Source organism: Aquarana catesbeiana, linkage group LG01 (genome assembly GCF_042186555.1).
Source record: "Aquarana catesbeiana isolate 2022-GZ linkage group LG01, ASM4218655v1, whole genome shotgun sequence".
Taxonomy (NCBI): domain Eukaryota; kingdom Metazoa; phylum Chordata; class Amphibia; order Anura; family Ranidae; genus Aquarana; species Aquarana catesbeiana.
In genome coordinates this window covers 398,740,051-398,758,717 of record NC_133324.1, presented here as the reverse complement: position 1 = coordinate 398,758,717, position 18,667 = coordinate 398,740,051, and the positions used below count along the sequence as shown (strand labels likewise).

At 44.6% G+C, this 18,667-nt stretch overlaps 1 protein-coding gene across 2 annotated transcripts in view; it reads right to left on the bottom strand.

Moving 5' to 3' along the window:
* DOCK8 (dedicator of cytokinesis 8) overlaps window positions 1-18,667 on the bottom strand; it is a 229,135-nt gene that overhangs the window by 137,038 nt on the left and 73,430 nt on the right. For both annotated transcript variants that reach the window (XM_073634844.1, XM_073634849.1), the window contains 4 exons: window positions 17,591-17,750; window positions 13,812-13,948; window positions 12,058-12,145; window positions 7,983-8,145 (listed from right to left, as the gene is read on the bottom strand). In XM_073634844.1, the coding sequence (XP_073490945.1) occupies window positions 7,983-8,145; window positions 12,058-12,145; window positions 13,812-13,948; window positions 17,591-17,750 (548 nt within the window). The remainder of the gene's footprint in view (window positions 1-7,982; window positions 8,146-12,057; window positions 12,146-13,811; window positions 13,949-17,590; window positions 17,751-18,667) is intronic.

Sequence of the window (18,667 nt, the reverse complement as noted above, 5' to 3'; positions counted from 1 at the left end):
TCTCCGCTGTAGATGCCATGATCTCATACAGCGCATCTTGCGCCGAAAGCCACGCCTCTTTGTTAGTTTGAGTTGGATCTGTAATAAATTTGTTCTCAAGATCCTCCGTCATACTTTCTATTCCCTCCCTCTGAGCATGTGTCTTTCTTTTAATAGCTTGAATTTCAGTTATGAAAAGGCCTCGCAGGACAGCCTTAAAGGCTTCCCAGTTCATGGCCAACAATTCGTCGGCTGTATGTATGCGTCAAAAGTCTGTGATATGAGATTCTATTTGCTCATGGGAAGGTAGGAGATTCAGCCAAAATGCATTTATTTTCCATGGGGCCTTTGCCACCGTAGAAGGAGGGCGCACCTCCAAAGTTACAATCAATGGGGAGTGATCCGACACACTCCTGAGAGCATAGGTCATCTCAGAGATGTATTGTTCAGCTGCATTGGAGCATAAACATAAGTCAATCCTTGACAGTGATGAGTAGCTTTTAGAAAAACAAGAAAACTGTTTTACCCCCTGGATTTTTAGCTCTCCATGGGTCTTTCCATCCTACTTCCTCAATAAATTTCTTAAGAGCTGTACGGTGTACCCCCTTCCCTCCCACCACAGGGGGATGCTTATCTAACAACAGATCCGTATAGTTGTTGAAGTCTCCGAAAGCGTACAGCGGTATCTCCGGATACTTCATTTGGTACGCCACCAGGGCTCAAAACACCTGATTATTATACGGAGGGGGCACATAGACAAAAGCTAGTATGTATTTAAAGGTAAACAATTTACAAAATAGAAAGACAAATCTTCCCTCTGCATCAATCTCAGAATCTAACTCCTCATAATCTATGGAGCTGTGTATCATTACACTCACGCCTCGAGAATACGAGGTATGAGTGGAGTGATATGCCTTGTTCACCCATCTAAAATTAAGGCATGACAGAGAGTTGGTCGTGAGCTGAGTCTCTTGCAAGGCACATATAGCCGGGAGACGTTTCCGTAGCAAAGATGATACCATAGTCCGCTTTAGGGGATCTTGCAGGCCCCGAATGTTCCATGAAAGAACAGTCACTGTCGTCATTTTTGAGTGACTAGTAAGTAATTAGCAGGGAAAAACCATGTGTTGCTCCTCTGACTCCCACCTAGGGGGGGAGAAGGGGTTCTCATGTCATACCCTGAAAGTGCCAACAATTGACGAATTAGCCAGCAAAAGAAAAAAAAGAAAAATGGAGTTGCGGTTCTACCCGAATAGTGATATACCTCGAGCGCTCTGGAACAAACTTGTATGAAGGAGTACCTTAGGACGCACAACGGTGCGTGAACCAAACATAAGTGCCTCTTCTGACATGGGTTATCCATCAGCATGAACTCATCGCACCGAAGGGCAACTATTTCTTGTAATCCAAGACACCGATGTGTCAACAGAGATAACAAAAACTGTATGGGACAACCGGTCCCTCCGACCCCCAGCGGGGTTCCGAACAGCAATGACATAGTTCCTGGTACTTACTAGTAAGTACATTGCCAGGATCATTGCGCTGATATTAACCTCTCATGTGCATATCTAAGTGTATTAACTCTGTGTGTGACTAAAAATTCCTCACAAATAAATATATAAGTATACTGTGTAAACATACACTAAATAACATAAAATGTGAAATATGATACCACAATAATCCGAAAACCCAAAAACTTCATAAATAATTATGTGATTCATCAAATGTGTATCCAAGTGAACAAAACCTAAAATTTCATAAAAAAACCTTAGTGCATTCAGTGCTACTAAAATCTATTGTGCACCAATAATCATGAATTAATAAATAAAACCTTAAAATATTAAAATAAAAAAAGGTCAAATATTGATACGTGAAAACAAAAAGAGCAACAATTATTCAATAAGTCGTAATTAATTAATAATAATGAATACGTAATTAAATTAAGTTCTGTGCATTGGAACATGAAAGAAGTCAATAATAAATGCGAGCAGATATAGTGAGCAGAATGCCAAAAACTATGACTTCAATGATGGTAGTAATAGCAAGTTCACTGTCACTTTTCTCCTCTCCGTTCCCAGTGAGGTTTACACTTATTCTCCGCTCATTCATATGCCATATAAAATAAAGAGAGACAAGTCCATTGTGCAATGATCTCAGCAAGATGTGTAGTGATAACAAGGATAATAAGCGGTACTCACATATCCCCTGCTTGAGAAGATCGCGTATGGGCAGTAATGATCAGCTGCATATAGCTCTGTATCACGGGCTTTTCGTTCGCCGTCAGTGCTCCCACACAGTGGTTACTAGCTGTGTCACAGGCTCCTCCTTCTGACGCGTTGCGTCACCGACACCTGACTTGATAAGTTCCCGGATTCTCTGAATATCTTGTCTGAGGAGACTGACCTCTTCCTTCAATCCACCAAAATGTACTTGTAAATTGTTCACAGAGGCTGTGCATTTATTAACTGCTTTTAAGATGTCAGCCAGTGTGGGCTGTTCACCCCCCTCCTCCTCCTCAGGTTCTTCAGGCTCATCAACTACAGCAACACTGACCTCTTCCTGAGTCATCATGGCGCCTGCTCCCTGTTCCCTTTCACCCTCTTCCTCCTCAGTGTCATTAAAAGCAGGGCATTCACTCAGCGGCTGGGCTGCAGGCAAGCCGGATTTCTCAGTCAATTTTTGAGCATAGTACCTCATATCCTTAGGGTGTTCAGCGGAGCCATCCTTAGAGCCCTTCTGCTGCTTATGCTGTCCCTCCTTTGGCTTGTCACCCTTCTGTGTGGACGGCAGAGCGGCGCCATTTTGAGGATCCATCCTGGAGCCTTCTCCTCTCTGTCCTTGGGTCATCATGCCCTCCAAGCGTACCTGGGTGGGAGCGGAGTGTGGAGGAGATTCTCGCTGGGCGATCCAGCAAAAAACGGGAGATATAAACTGCCGGGAACCGGATTAATACAGGATCACTGCGGGAGCTCTGTGACTAGACGTCTGTTCACATGCCGCGCTGGCCACGCCCCCCCAGAACACTGCTTTTCTACAAAATCACTATACCGGAGTAGGTAGTACAGATCTCTGCCAGTACAGTACCTAACCTATAAAAGCAGCATATGCACATCACAAAGGAATAACACATTAACAAAACTTCAAGAAGTTACTTTACTGCATTTCCTATAATCTTAAAATCTGTCACCTAAAGCAACCAAACCAGCTCCTTACATTTGTCCAGTATTTATTGGACATTTTTAACATTCAGTTACATTTGCACACACATTTAAATGTGTCCTCTGGCATACTAACACTTCCTCTGTATCATTTCGATTTTACCCTAACAGGTTCTTTGTTCTAAGTTCCAGCTTGTGGTGAGAGCGTGATTCAGTGTCCAAACAGATATACATTGTACAACTCTGTCTGCTTCATTTCCTCAGTGTGTCTTTTATAAAGTCAATAGCTGTCCATTCTGCTTTGATTAAATAAGAATCCTTGGCAGAAATGTACGTGAGGGGTCAGTCTGCACTTCCTGATGTGCTGTAGTCTATTACCCTGCCCCATTTCACTGCTGATTTGCCTGAGATATTAAGAAATGTTAACAGTGTCATTGGCTTCTTTTTTGGCAGCTTGGAAACCATTAAAAATCCAACTCCAGCTAAGTTGCCTCGAGTTTTGGATAGGCTTGGGAAGGGTTAAACCATTTGTCAATTTTAAAATGCTATCTGCAATTTAATTTGATCAGTTTCTCCTCACTTCCATGAAAAACAAACAAGGGGGACAGGGGTCACTGGGACAGGATAGCACAGACAGAAATAAAAACCTTACAGAGGTTCTAACTTTCCTCCACTCTCTACAAAAAAAAAAAAAAACAACACAACTTTTGTCTGTCTCTATCTCTGCTGGAGAGATTTCCTACTGATTAGTGTATTCTGATGGCTGGGAAGTCTAACCACTGTCAGACTACAATAGCACAACAGGAGCGATTCATCCATCCACCTTGAATGTGTGGATGGGGAAATCAGGCCTTTTTTACTTTGTTCAACCTGCTTGTTGAATGAAAAATAATGATTAATGTATGACCAACTTAAAAGGAAATTAAACAATAACTTACTGGCAAGAACAACAGGTGAAAAGAAGAAAAAAAACCCAAAAAATAAAACAAATGCAGCTATCACATCTAAGGACTGGGAAGCTGCAATATGATGTATTTTTATTTTGGGGTTTATTACACCCCAAAGATTTAATAATGTTGATATCTGGTGGAGAGTTTAGAACAGTAACCAGGGCTGTGCTTACCATAATAACTTTGGTCAAATGCCACAATCCCCTGTCCACCTCTGACTCAACAAAGGAAGTGTGTGCAAGGGAGGCTAAGAGGATTTAGAAGATTCTCTAAGGGCCCTTTCACACTGGGGCGGGGGCAGCGTCGGCGGTAAAGCACCGCTATTGTAAGCGGCGCTTTACCGTTGGTATTCGGCCGCTAGCGGGGCGGTTTTACCCCCTGCTAGCGGCCGAGAAAGGGTTAAAAACCACCGCAAAGCGCCTCTGCAGAGGCGCTTTGCCAGCGGTATACCTGCGCTGTCCCATTGATTTCAATGGGCAGGAGCGGTGAAGGAGCGGTATGCACTCCGCTCCTTCACCGTTCCGAAGATGCTGCTAGCAGGACTTTTTTTCCTGTCCTGCTAGCGCACCGCTCCAGTGTGAAAGCCCAGAGGGCTTTCACACTGGAGGAACAGCAGCGGCTGTTTCGGGTCAGTTTGCAGGCGCTATTATTAGCACAATAGCGCCTGCAAACCGCCCCAGTGTGAAAGGGCCCTAAAGTTCAAGACACATAAAACTATCCTTTCTTTCTCCAGTCTGATGGTCTGTATAGTTAAAAATAGCTGTGAATATAAAGCAGGCAGCATTTAGCCTCTAGTTGCACATACTAGCATTAGTTTCTAATATACTAAATGCATGACACAAGGGGCAAAGCTTGTGAAAAAGGGCATCATCATTCAGGTGTGCCTAGAGATGCATGATGTCTAAATGCAGCCCTGGCAATATCAGTTCTTATATCAGTAAGATTAATGGAATTGTAGTAAATGCCCGTTTACCCTGCTGTTGGGTCACCACCTTAAATACACAGTTCTGTATCAGTGTAAAACTATGAAAAGTGCCTTGCAAATGTATTCCCCCCCCCCTTGGCATTTTTCGTGTTTTGTTGCCTCACAACCTGGAATTAACATGGATTGTTTGAGGATTTGCATCATTTAATTTACAGAACATGCCCACAACTTTGAAGATGATTTTTTTATTGTAAAGCAAATATCAAATAGGACAAAATAACAGAAAAAGTCAATGTGCATAACTATTCACCCCCCTAAAGTCAATACTTTGTAGAGCCACTTTTTGCGGCTATCACAGCTCCAAATCACTTTGGATAAGTCTCTATGAGCTTGACACATCTTACCACTGGGATTTTTTCCATTTCTCCTTGCAAGACTGCTCCAGCTCCTTCAAATTGGATGGTTTGCAGCAATCTTTAAGTCTGACCACAGATTTTCTATTGGATTGTGGTCTGGGCTTTGACTAGGCCATTCCAACACATTTACTTAAACCACTCAAGTGTTGCTTTAGCAGTGTGTTTGGGGTCATTGTCCTTCTGGAAGGTGAATCTCCGTCCTAGCCTCAAATCACACACAGAGTGGTATAGGTTTTGCTCAAGAATATCCCTGTATTTAGCACCATCCATCTTTCCCTCAACTCTGACCAGTTTTTCAGCCCCGACTGCTGAAAAACATCCCCACAGCATGATGCTGCCACCACCATGTTTCACTGTGGGGATGGTGTTCTTTGGGTGATGTGATGTGTTGGGTCTGCGCCAGACATAGCATATACTTTGATGGCCAAAAAGTTCAATTTTAGCCTTATCAGATCAGACGACCTTCCTCCATACATTTTGGGAGTCCCCCACGTGCCTTTTCGCAAACTCAAAATGTGCCATTTTGTTTTTTGCTGGCTTTCTTCTGGCCACTCTGCCATAAAGCCCAACTCTATGGAGCATACGGCTTATTGCCGTCCTATGTACATATACTCCAGTCTCTGCTGTGGAACTCTGTAGCTCCACCAGGGTTACCTTAGGTCTCTGTGCTGCCTCTCTGATTAATGCCCTCCTTGCCCGGTCTGTGAGTTTTGGTGGGCGGCCGTCACTTGGCAGGTTTGCTGTTGTGCCATGTTCTTTCAATTTGGTTATGATAGATTTGATGGTGCTCCTAGGGATCATCAAAGATTTGAATATTTGTTTATAACCTAACTCTGACTTGTACTTCTCAACAACATTGTCCCTCCCTTACTTGTTTGGAGAGTTCCTTGGTCTTCATGGCAGTGTTTGGTTAGTGGTGCCTCTTGCTTAGGTGTTGCAGCCTCTGGGGCCTTTCAAAAAGGTGTGTATATTTAATGACAGATCATGTGACACTTGGATTGCACACAGGTGGACATCATTTCAATAATTATGTGACTTCTGAAGGTAATTGGTTGCACCAGAGCTTTTTATGGGCTTCATAACAAAGGGGGTGAATACATACGCACATGCCAATTATCAGTTTTTTATTTCTGAAAAATAGTTTTACGTATATATTTTTCTAATTTTACTTCATCAACTTAGACTGTTGTGTTCTGATCCATCACATACAATTCAGATTAAAAAAAACATTGAACTAAAGGCTGTAATGTAAGAAAATAGGTAAAAAGCCAAGGGGGGTGAATACTTTTGCAAAGGACTGTGCATTTTTTTAGGCGTGTATTGTCATGTGTTTTATTTTATACTTTTTACAAGTATTTATGTCTTCTATTTTAAAGCATATTGTATATAAAGTTATTTTTTGGATGGAGTAGGGGAGTTTTAAAATTGCTGTCAGTTTTTTTCTTTGCCATCTATGTTAGGTAGATTCCCCTTCACTTCCTGTCTTGCAGACGCAACAGGAAATTAGAGGATATCTTTCTTATGTAAGGGATATCCCCTCTTAGACAGCTGTCGCTGGAACAAATGTCCCTAGATGATTCCCCCTACATTCGTGTTGTGGTGGCCACTCTTTCCTGGTATGATTGGTTATCAGGACAATTAGACAGACTCTCCCTAAGGAGGGCACAAACAGCAATAAAATTCTGATAGAGGCTCTAAAATGTTTGCCTTTAGATATCATTTAAAGCTGAACTCCAGGTAAAATAAAAATATCCCCTTGCAGTGGAGCCACTGCAAAAGGAAAACTGCTCATTTCAAGGGAGCCGGGAAAAAACACTTTTACTTACCTGATCATCTGCTCCTGCAGGTGCTCCCATGCTGCAAGATCAGTCACTGTAGCCCCTTTCCCCTTATGATCTAACAGTCAGATGTCATCTGATGTCATCAAGACCAAAATCAAAGTCCACAGACCTGCATTTAACGTAAGGACACTGCTTGTATCTGCTTGTGCGCTCTGCTTGTATAACTTATTTGCACATTATTTTGCAGCATATAGTGCATTTTATAATGTATATAGTAATCTGTATAGTGTAACATGATGTACTGTGGTACATAAAGTACTAATGTACAGTACATTACAAGCTGTGTATGAATTTTTTTTTTTATAATCTTACATATACTGTATGTACTGTAATGCAGTGGATAAGGCATGGTATGGGGACTAGGCAAAACATAATGGAAACTGTGCTGAATAACAAATAATTTTACAGAAGTGAATTGATCTATTTCTACAAAGTCTTATTGTGATGGAGGCATCTGATATTGTCTTGCAGTTCCTTGTTTTCCCCGTGCTTCCAGGCCATTATGCAACTCCTCCCAAAGTCTATTATTTATATTTACACTTTATTTTCTCTTAAATATACTTTTTCTCTTTTTCCTTTATATAGACTTGTATTTGCACTTTTTTTGTATTATTCTGAAATTAATTACTAACATATCTTCTGCTACTTCCCATCCAGATACAATCAAAGACAACGTATAGCAAATGTATGCTTCTGGTAAGTCTTATTCATACCTGTAGGTGGTGTGCGGAACATAAACTTCCCTCACTGGAAACTCAAGAATCTCTTTAATTAGACGAGTTCGGCCTTCTGAAAAGGGCTTCACAAAAAGCATCTCAGGAGTTAGACAACCACTTATCCCTTCACATACAGGGGAAATCTCAAGTTTTAGCAACCCTTAGTTTAAAAAGAAAAAAGTAGAAGATCAGTTCTAATATTTGCACAAAGAGAGCAAACACTACAGTATATGCAATTTACTTAGCATTATTATTCCCATTACTGTATATGTTCTGTACTGCACAGATAGCTATAGTCTCCTTTCACACCAGCCGACTGATCGGGTCCGTCTGTCCATTTTTCAGGCAGATCCGGTCAGACCACTCACTGTTCTCTAATGAGCGGCGGATGTCAGCAGACATGTGTCCGCTGCAGTGGCGTCACTAGGGTTGGTGTCACCTGGTGCAGAAAAACACGGTGTCAACCCCCCTGCACCAATTATAGTCCCCCCCTCAGTACAGACCCCCCTCTCCACTAAGTACAGACCCCCATCCCTCAGACCAGATCCCCCCTCCACTAAGTATAGACCCCCTCCCTCCTTATAGATCCCCCCTCCACTAAGTATAGACCCCCTCCCTCCTTACAGATCCCCCCCTCCACTAAGTATAGACCCCCTCCCTCCTTACAGACCCCCTCTCCACTAAGTATAGACCCCCCCTCCACCAAGTGCAGACCCCCGTTCCTCAGTCCAAACCCCCCCCTCCACTAAGTACAGACCCCCGTCCCTCAGTCTATATCCCCCTCCACTAAGTACAGACCCCCTCCCTCCTTACAGACCCCCCCCTCCATAAAGATCCCCCTCCCTCAGTACAGGGGGGGTTAGATATGTGCTGGGGGGTGCTTTGGGAGGTGAGAGGGCTTGTGCTCTTGTGGGAGGTTGGATTTCAAATCCAACCTCCACTTCTATCATAGGTCCTTTCTTCTCCAAAAGTGCCCCCCAGCACATATCATGTGAAGTCTTAACTTCCCCAGTTCCACGCAGGTGTCCCTCCTCCGGTATTAGTTCTGGTGGCCCCACCACCTTCACACACGGCCGGGCTCAGCTCCAATCTGTCACCAGGCTCCAATACACTGTGCTGTACATTATATACAGACCAGTCATATACCCTGTAAACCATATTGTACATTATATACAGACTAGTGTATATAATGTACAGCACGATGCCAGGGTACAGACTGGTCTGTATATAATGTACAATATGGTTTACAGGGTATAAGACCAGCCTGTACCTTGCTGACACTGTAGTTCTGTAAATACACTAACTTGTTACCAGGACTTGCCACCCTCAGTTTGCTTCTAGAATGCAGGGATGCTTCCACAGCTGCCTATACAACTTTATCCACCTGTTCATGCTTCAGCGCTCGAGCCCCTTGGAGACCTGCCCACTCTCTTGGATTGGATGGCAAAGGCAGCCGCTCTCTTATTGGCTCTCATTAGTCCAGGAAGGGAGGAGTCACTCTTCCCTTCCTCTGTTTACAGAGACAGGCACCGCGGCGCTGCTTTTAGTAGGAGACGCCCACTGTCAGTTCTTCCCACTGGGCTGCAAGCAAGGAGGGATTTACATATATCGCCCGCCCCGTTGCCTGATCTCACTGATGAGAGAGGGAGCCACCGAGGCGGCTCCTCTGTGCAGGCGCCGCCAGTGCAAGGTGACTGCCTGCTTGGGGGATTTCAGCCCCCTCATCCTGCCAGCACTGATGGCGGTGCCCCTGCATACGAGTGTCACCCCTCTGGCGGGTGTCACCCGGATGCGGGACGCACCCCCCCGACTCCACCTTAGCGATGCCACTGGTCCGCTATCACCTGCCGGCATCTAATACAGTTCACTAAAAACAGACGGATAGGGATCCATTTCCCATCTGTCCAGTGGATCGAATTGGATGATAGTTGGATGGAAACGGACAAACAAAAAGTTTCCATCCGACTGCCCCATAGAGAACAGCCGGCTATGTCTGTGTCTGCTCTGCATAGCGGAGCAGACATGGACCTGTCATCCGCCTGCTCAGCTGGGACCAGCGGAGAGATCCCCCGTTAAGCAGGCGGATTCCACTCCATCTGAAAGGTGCCTAAGGGCTATGCATAGACGCTGGCCTGGCCCAGAATCTTTCCAGTTACTGGCTAGTTGTTCATTTGTCTACAGACATTACAGAAAGTTCACTTGATGTGCTTATTTATAGTAGTATATGAAAGCATTTTGTTTATAGCCCACTCTATGACCTTAGCTGACTCTCTGGACAAGTTGGCTTAGGGTAAATTTGTCCTGCTAGGATAGATTTACCAGGCCTTTCAGTGTTATTTTTCTAAGACAGCAAGGGGGAGATTTACTAAAACTGATGCACACAAAATCTGGTGCAGCAGTGCATAGTAACCAATCAGCTTCTAGGTTTTATTGCCGAAGCTTAATTGAACAAGCTGAAGTTAAAGGATGATTGGTTACTATGCACATCTGCACCAGATTCTGTGTGCACCAGTTGTAGCAAATCTCCCCCGAAGTGTTTGCAGTGCACCCTCCTCTGTCATACAAAGACACAAGCATACAGCTTTTCTCATGTTTGTAAACCAGATCTTTGGTTAAGCTGGCTATATACTGTAAAAATTCTCAATTTGCCCATCCTTGCGAAACTGAGTGGTTGGACAAATCTATCTTTCCACAGTTGGCAACTATCAGAACACCCAGAATACATATTTGGATACCTATTTTTCTCTGTTCGGTCAACAATTTTCTGCCTAGACAATGCTTCATCAGGAACAAGACCAAATTTGCTACGTGTATGGCCACCTCTAGACTGAGCTAGCGACAGCTCCGTCCTGTATGCACAGTCATCATCAAAATTGATAGGCAGCTTTAGGCTGTATGGGGTTTTTAGCCAACTCCCAACACTATTTTGAGGCATTCAGAGTTATTAGGGTACAACCAGGATGCCCATACATGGATCAAGATTCGGACAGTCCCTGTTGAACTAGCCGAATTTTAAACCTTGTATGGCTGGCTTAACAATTCTCTTCCCTCGGACTGACAATATTGTTGTCCATAGATGTCTCCATTTCTCCTCTATCCATAGTGGAAACCCTAAAGAAGGAGGTGTGTTTCTGGCCGGATAATCAGTTCTTTTGACTTTTTGATTCAAGGCTGCCTACCACATGGTTGATCATGAAGCACAGAAAGTGGGAAGGTGCAAATCCAAGTGCCAAATTTTTACTAGAGGTCTGTACGTGCTCAAATATAGCACCCAAATCCTAACCACTAACTAGTCTTTTTGTTATATTAGGTTAATTTCATCCTGATTAAAATGGATTAGGATTTGATTAGCAATTTAAAGGTGAACTGTGCTCAAATAATATTTCAGTCTTGGATGGACACTATAAAATTGAATCACCCACTTGCTACCTACAACTCTCAAATGCTCTTTTTACCAGTGGCGGCTGGTAGTATAATGGTGGCAAACAATCTACCTGGCACCATATCCTCCCCCGGTTGATCAGGTCACAGGCACCCCAACCCCCCCCTCGTTCGGTCGGTTACCAGCCCCGCACTTACCGCATCTAGGTCACGGGCAGCGCTTCCTCCGGGTGGCATCTCCTCCTCTTGGTCCTTCACGGCGGCTTCCACTGTCTCCTCCCTCCTTGGCAGCCAATACGATCGCTTCTCCTCTCAGCTAATTGGGTGACAGATCTCAGGAGAATTAGGAAGACAATAGCAAATATTATTTTGCTATTGTCACTCAACTGGGTGGGCTCAGGGCGCAGTGCACTGCTCCCCGAGCTCACCCTTTTTGAAGCCTATTAGAGCCTCAGGCTCTAATCACATGCTTCAAAAAAAAAAAAAGCACACCATTGGAATCCATGTGTCTGGCGCCCCGCATGTAGATTAGGGTGCCGGACTCATGGATTAGGGGGCCGCCACTGCTTTTTACACTAAAGACTCTCAGAAATCTAGTTAGCCAGTGTGTTACAAACCTTCAAAAAAATAACGCGAGTGGCTAATATATAAAAAAACAGGAAAACAAGCATTTGAGTGGGTACCTTCTTACCTGGTAGACATTTTGTTCTCCTTTGCAGCGATCTCTTGTAATCTGCTAGGTGCTTGAATAAGTCTTCATCACTTAGTTTATCTCCTTCCTAATACAAAACAGCCACACAATAGCATTTATCAATATATAATAGCATTTTATGGTTAACACAAAACCACCGATAAATTAAAAAGCATAATATGGCATAGTCAGAGCACCTCTGAATGACCAAAAGGATGAAAACGGACCATGCTAAAACAGATCAGCTTCTGTGCTTTGTGTGGTCAGTTTAGAAAAAGGAAGAAAGGTGACTGGGAAGATCAACCAGGTACTTAAGATGGAAGAAGTACATGAAAATGATAGAGACATTGGGGTTGATTTACTAAAGCTGAGTGCAAAATCTGGTGCAACTGTGCAGTGGCGTCGCTAAGGGGTGGCTTCTGGGGCCATAGCCTCGAATCTCTGCAGGGGTCGCCAACCACCGGGCCACGGCCTTCCTGCAGCCAGGCCGCGAGTGTGGTGGGCCACATGACAGAGCCGGAGAGCGAGCGGGCAGCATGACAGAGCCGGAGAGCCAGCCTGCGGGCAGCTTGGAAGAGCTGGAGAGTGGGCGGGCGGGTGAGAGGGTAGAGAGATAACATCATCTCTCACCGCCCAGCCTGGATCACCATTGTTCCCCCCTCACTGTGCAGCTGCGGGCAGCAGATAGATCATATCATCTCTCACTGCCCACCCTCTCTCCGGGGACCCTGATGTAAGGGGGGGCTTTCTGGGGACCCTGATATAAGGGGGAGGCTCTCTTGGGACCCTGATTTAAGAGGGGGGCTCTCTGGGGACCCCGATTTAAGAGGGGGCGTCTCTGGGGACCCTGATGTAAATATATATACACATATACACACACACACACATATATTATATACATGTGTATACTGCCCAAGTGTATGACCTTCACTTCGCTGCTATGGGCTCTAGCCCCAGATCTTTTGTAGACCTAGCAATGCCCCTGCAACTGTGCATGGTAGACGATCAGCTAACTTCAGCTTGTTTAGGTAAGTTTTGTCAAAGCTTAAAGTGATTGTAAAGCTTTTTTTGTTTTTTTTTAAAATAACAAACATGTCATACTTACTTGTTTTGCACAGAGCGGCCCCGATCCTCGACTTCTGGTGTCCCCCGGAGGCACTAGTAGCATCTCCCCGCATAGTATAACCCCCTAGGAGAAGCACTCGCCCAGGGGGTTACCTTGTGGGTGTGCTCCCGAGTCCAGCATTTGCGTCCTTAGACTCAGAATGCTTGACTCGGCCCCGCCCCCCGCATCATTGGATTTGGCAGTAGCGGGAGCCAATGGCTGCGCTGCTATCAATCTATCCAATCAAGAGCCGAGACAATGGGCAGAGGGGAAGAGCGTGTCTCCGGCATGGTAATTATGGGGCTCAGGTGGAGTAAAACGGGGGGGGGGGGGGGGGTCAGTGACAGAAGTTTTTTCACCTTAATGCATAGGATGCATTAAGGTGAAAAAAAGTCATGAGGGTTTACAACCCCTTTAACTGAACAAGCTGAAGTTAGAAGCGGATTGGCTACCATGCACAGCTGCACCAGATTTTGCACTCTCCAGTTTTAAAAAATAAACCCCTATGATTTAAAAAATACACATATGAGCACATACATATGCAAAAAATAAATATTTAGGGTAACATACATTTTAAGATGTTCAACTCATTTAGTAAATCATCAATATTGTTAGCCAGTTTGTGCCCTGTACTGGGAAAATTATTTACCTGCCTAAAGAAAATGTTGTGTGTAATTGTTGTTGGCTTAAAAGGTGATGTTGAGCCTTCATCAATTGAATTTCCCCTCTCAGAAAATCTTCTTGGTGGCCCTAGTGAGGATCTTCTGTCACTAGGCGATGCTCTGCCTGTAGAAAAAAAACAGCTCTATAAATTAATCATTACAAACTGGACAGGAAGACAAGAAAATATAAAAAATGTTTGAAGTGCAATTTTATATTCCAATAGCAAACAAGTAAAAAGCATAAAAAAAACTGAAAAACTGAAACTGTAAAAAAAAAAAAAAAAACACACACATGCTCTGTATACACAATGGTTTTGTCTACCCCTGATCAGTGCTGTCATCAGGAAGGGCATAAATATATATAGAATCACTGGTTGAACTATTGCTATAATAATACCTGCAAGCCTACAAGCCTGCTATGAGGGCCAATACAAAAGGGGGGTGTAGTCAGGACCCGGACGTAAGGCTGGTCCGCTGCTCTTTCCACGTTTAGTGTTTGTGCAATTTGGAGACAGTGAACACCGCATATTTGTACTACAATCCCCTATATGTCAGCCACAACTTGGCTAGAATCAGGGGTAGTGTTGGGGAACTACCAGCAACAGTTCTACCAACTCCTCTCTCATAAATCTGAAAGGGCAGGGGACATCTGCATTCATAACAGGGGCCCCGAATCTTCAGGACAATCCTGAAATTTATAGTCTGGTCCACGTGCTCCTGTATCCTAAGAAATATTCTGGGATCCACAGCAGAAGCTAAGACTTAACTGCAAAAGTCAGGATTGTTCCAAAGATTCAGGGACTGCTGATAATCAACAAGAAACAAAGTCCAAAGTCTCCAGCACATGCAAAGCCCAGCCAACTGCTCCCCATTTATTGCAGCCTTTGTTCTCCGATTGGCTGATCAGTACACACCTCTGCCACATTGCAATCTGGGTCTTGTAATCTGGCTCTGGCCTTAATTTTAAGAAAACTACATGTCTGAAAGTCACTTTGCTAACAGAGGCATGGGCAGGCAGTCTAAATGGAGCTGCTGGTGCAGAACATGAAGGAATTCTGAAATCTGAACTATGAATTACATGCAGCGCTAGTTCTGTAGGAGCCGCTCGAATTTGTTCAGTCTGCTACTTTGCCCTTGAACACCAAGAATCGTCTCAGCCCCTACTGGCACACCTAGCAATAGGGTTAGTGGAATAGCACAATAAATGACACACGAACACAGTTCAAACTGTTTTAGTTCTTTCAGGTTTACTCAATCAAGAGAAAAGACTTAGGCAGGGTTCACACTATCTTCACATACGGCTCACAGCAGGGGTCCGGAGCGTCCCTGTTCACTGTTTCAGCCCAAATTTTTGGCTGAATTTGGACCTGAAATGGAAGAAAAGACGCACAGGGCTCCTTTGCAAATTTGCACCGGAGCCGCAGCGGAGATATGTGATTCGGCTCCATAGAGAGTTGGTCAAAATCTCCTGCTATTGCGAATTGGATGCGGGGTAACCCGCATCCAATTCGCAATCGTGTGAACTCAGCCTTAGAGGAGTATTAGTCAGTTAAGTCCTGTATAAACAGCCAAGACTCGGTTGAAATAGTTCTCAAAGCAGTCAAATAACAACTTACAACAATAAATAAATAATACCAATATACACAATAGAGGACAAATCAATAAATGGATTCCTCAAGAAGACTATTGGTTGCTGCAAGTATTACTACTGCTAAAGGGGAACCCCAGGCTGGCCTATAATACCTTTAATCCTGATGAGAGATGAAATAATATAGATACCAGTAACATGTCCCCTTTAAGAGAAATGAGAGAACAGTGTTCGGAGTACAAGGCCTTGTAAATATCTTCACTGGCAGTTGGAGCTCATAGAAGGCAATAAATCCTAAAGAAAGGAAGTCATTAGGCAGCATAGAGGAATAAATCCTCAGAGTCTAAAAAAAGGAAGTCATTAGGCAGCATAGAGGATTTGATATAGCAGTAACAGGTCCTCGTTGCAAATTATAATGTCTGCCTGCAGTGTTCAAGAGTGGGCAGTGCGTCAGCAAAGTGGGCAATTGCCCTCTCACCAGTCCTGCGACTAAAACAGAAGGAGGAATGTCCTGGCAGATAGTTCTTCAAAGGCCCGCCTGGCCACCTTGTGACTCGATCGCCTCTTGCCCTCGGATTGCTTGCAGTGTTCACTGAAGGTCTCTCTCTGGTGGGACACCTGACTTCACCGTCTCTGGGTGCCTACATTCTCTTTTGACACATCCATCCCTCTCTCTCTCTCTCTCTCCCTCTCGTGGTGATCTCCCCTCAGACCAAACATGATGGATGCCTTAACTAGCCCCTCTCTTGCAGAGCAAGCTGGGCTATGTAGTTCTCCTCTTTTAGAAATCGGTGGGGCTGTTTGGTAATAAGACTTCATGTCCCATGGTCCTCTGCAGCTGCTGCTCCTTCATTGGCTCCCTCTCCCTGCCAGAAGAGACACAGAGGAGAGAGAAGAGCGGGCAGATGCCTTTGAGCACCGCTCGCATTGCTTAGAGTCAGGGAGGAGAGGGAGGGGGAGGAATCCCCTGCAGGGACTAACAGGTGCGCTCTCCCTCAGTAGAGAGCCTGTGTAAGCCTGTCCATTCTGGCAGCAGCCGGCGGGAGGTGCAGGGCCACGGGTGGCAGAGCAGCCCCCTCTATACACATCTTATTAAAAAGCCTTTAAATAATAAGGTATTGATCATAAATGCTAACGCGAGTTCATTCATTCTACATAGATCAAATCAAATATATTTAAGAATACTTGTAAATATAAAATTTTAGATGAACGGTTGTGCATTTTTTTCTTCAAAGTTTGTGTTGCACTGGCCACAAAGAAAGATTTGGGTTGAGATCAATCTTCCCATTTTGTAGCCTGTGTTGTTCATTCCCTATTCCACACTGCCACATTCTGTACGCTGTGATGTACGTTCACAATACCACATCGCCACTTTCTGGATGCTGAGCTATACATTCCCTATTCCACATTGCAACAATGTCAATATACAGTATCTGGCAGTTGAATATCTGTCCACCCATGCTGTGCAGCGTGGATTAGGGGAGTTTATGGATTTCTCTTGTGCAGCTCATCAGGCTGAACGAGAGACAACTTTGTATCTTTAGCCAGCAACTTAGCACTTCAGAAGGGCGCAGACACAGGTGCGTCACACAAGTCCACCCACAAGTCTTTCTTGGCAAGTTGATTTGGCTGAGTTGAGCCACTGTTCTACATTTTAACCCTTTTGGACTTGATCTGTTTTATCAGTATATTCTAATGCCCCGTACACACGACCGGATTTTCCGCCAACAAATGTTGGATGTGAGCTTGTTGGCTGAAAGTCCGACCGTGTGTATGCTCCATCGAACATTTGTTGTCGAACTTTCCACCAACAAATGTTGGCTAGCAGGTTCTCAAATTTTCCGCCAACAAAACTTTGTTGTTGGAATTTCCGATCGTGTGTACACAAGTCCGACGCACAAAAGTTAACGCATGCTCGGAATCAAGCAAAGGAGCCGTACTGGCTATTGAACTACCTTTTTCTCGGCTCGTCATACATCTTATACGTCACCACGTTCGTAATTGTTGGCCAACATTTGTGTGACCATGTGTATGCAAGATAAGTTTGAGCCAACATGCTTCGAACAAAAATCTACGGTTTTGTTGGCGGAAAGTCCGATCGTGTGTACGGGGCATTACAGTTGAGCTCTCTAAACCTGAATACAATACTCTGAGTGGGGTATATGTACTATAACATACCATTTATGCCTTCGGTTTCAGGGGTTTCTTTTTCCAGTGTCATAACATTGATGCAACTTAGTAGACTGATAGGTACCCAAGCAAACGGCATCCGATATTTTCCCAAGCGCTGACAAAAAGTTTCAGCTTGTGATTTTAGTTTGTCTAGTTTTTCTTTAGTCTGTAATAAAAGGTGAAAAAAAAAAACAAATATAATATTTCTAAATGTACCATTGTAGTTAATAGTTTAAAAATCGAAAATTTGTGACATGCTCACAAATATTTACACTTTGCTTCTTTGCTAAATATAGACCAGCTGCTGCTCTGGGACTACATGTCCCAAGAAACATTGAATGGTGGCTGAGGCACTATTTTCTAGAGGACCAGGGGGTGTATTCTTGGCGTTCTGGCCAGTGGCTGCCCGTCCATTATGAGTGCCGCCCCCTCTATCCATGGCCCCCACCCCCTCCACCTTCTAGCGATGTGATGCTCTATCCATGGCCGCTACCACCCCCTATTCATGCGTCCGGCCCCTTTCAGGATGCTGGGCGTCTGAATTACAGCGGCGGGGGTGTTTTTTTGAAGCACCCGATTAGAGCCAGAGTCTCTAATAGGGTTCAAAATAGGGTGGGCTCCTGGCTCAGAGTATTGCGCCAGGAGCCCACCCAGGTGTTGCAACAGCGAATTAATATTTGCTGTTGCAACACTGATCCTCCTCCCGGCCAATCGGGAAGCGGTTCTGATACCCGTCACTCGATTGGCTGAAAGGACAGGCGATCCTATTGGATGCCTAGGAGGTGGGGAGGAGGCGCACAGCGGAAGTGAGGAGGAGGGAGGAGGCGGAGACACAAGAGCCACTACCTGATGCCCCGATCCCCGCTGCTCCTTGATACCCGCCGCCTAGATGGGGTAAGTGGACAAACTGGCAGACAGCAAGCGGGATGGGGGTTGTGGTGGGTGGCTTTGAGGTGCAGCGGGAGTGCTTGTTTGCCACCCTCCCAAACAAAAAAACACGAGCCACCACTGGTTCTGGCCACAAAGAATGTAGCTGGATGAAACAGAGTTATTCAGTCTGGAAGCATTCATAGACTTACTAGC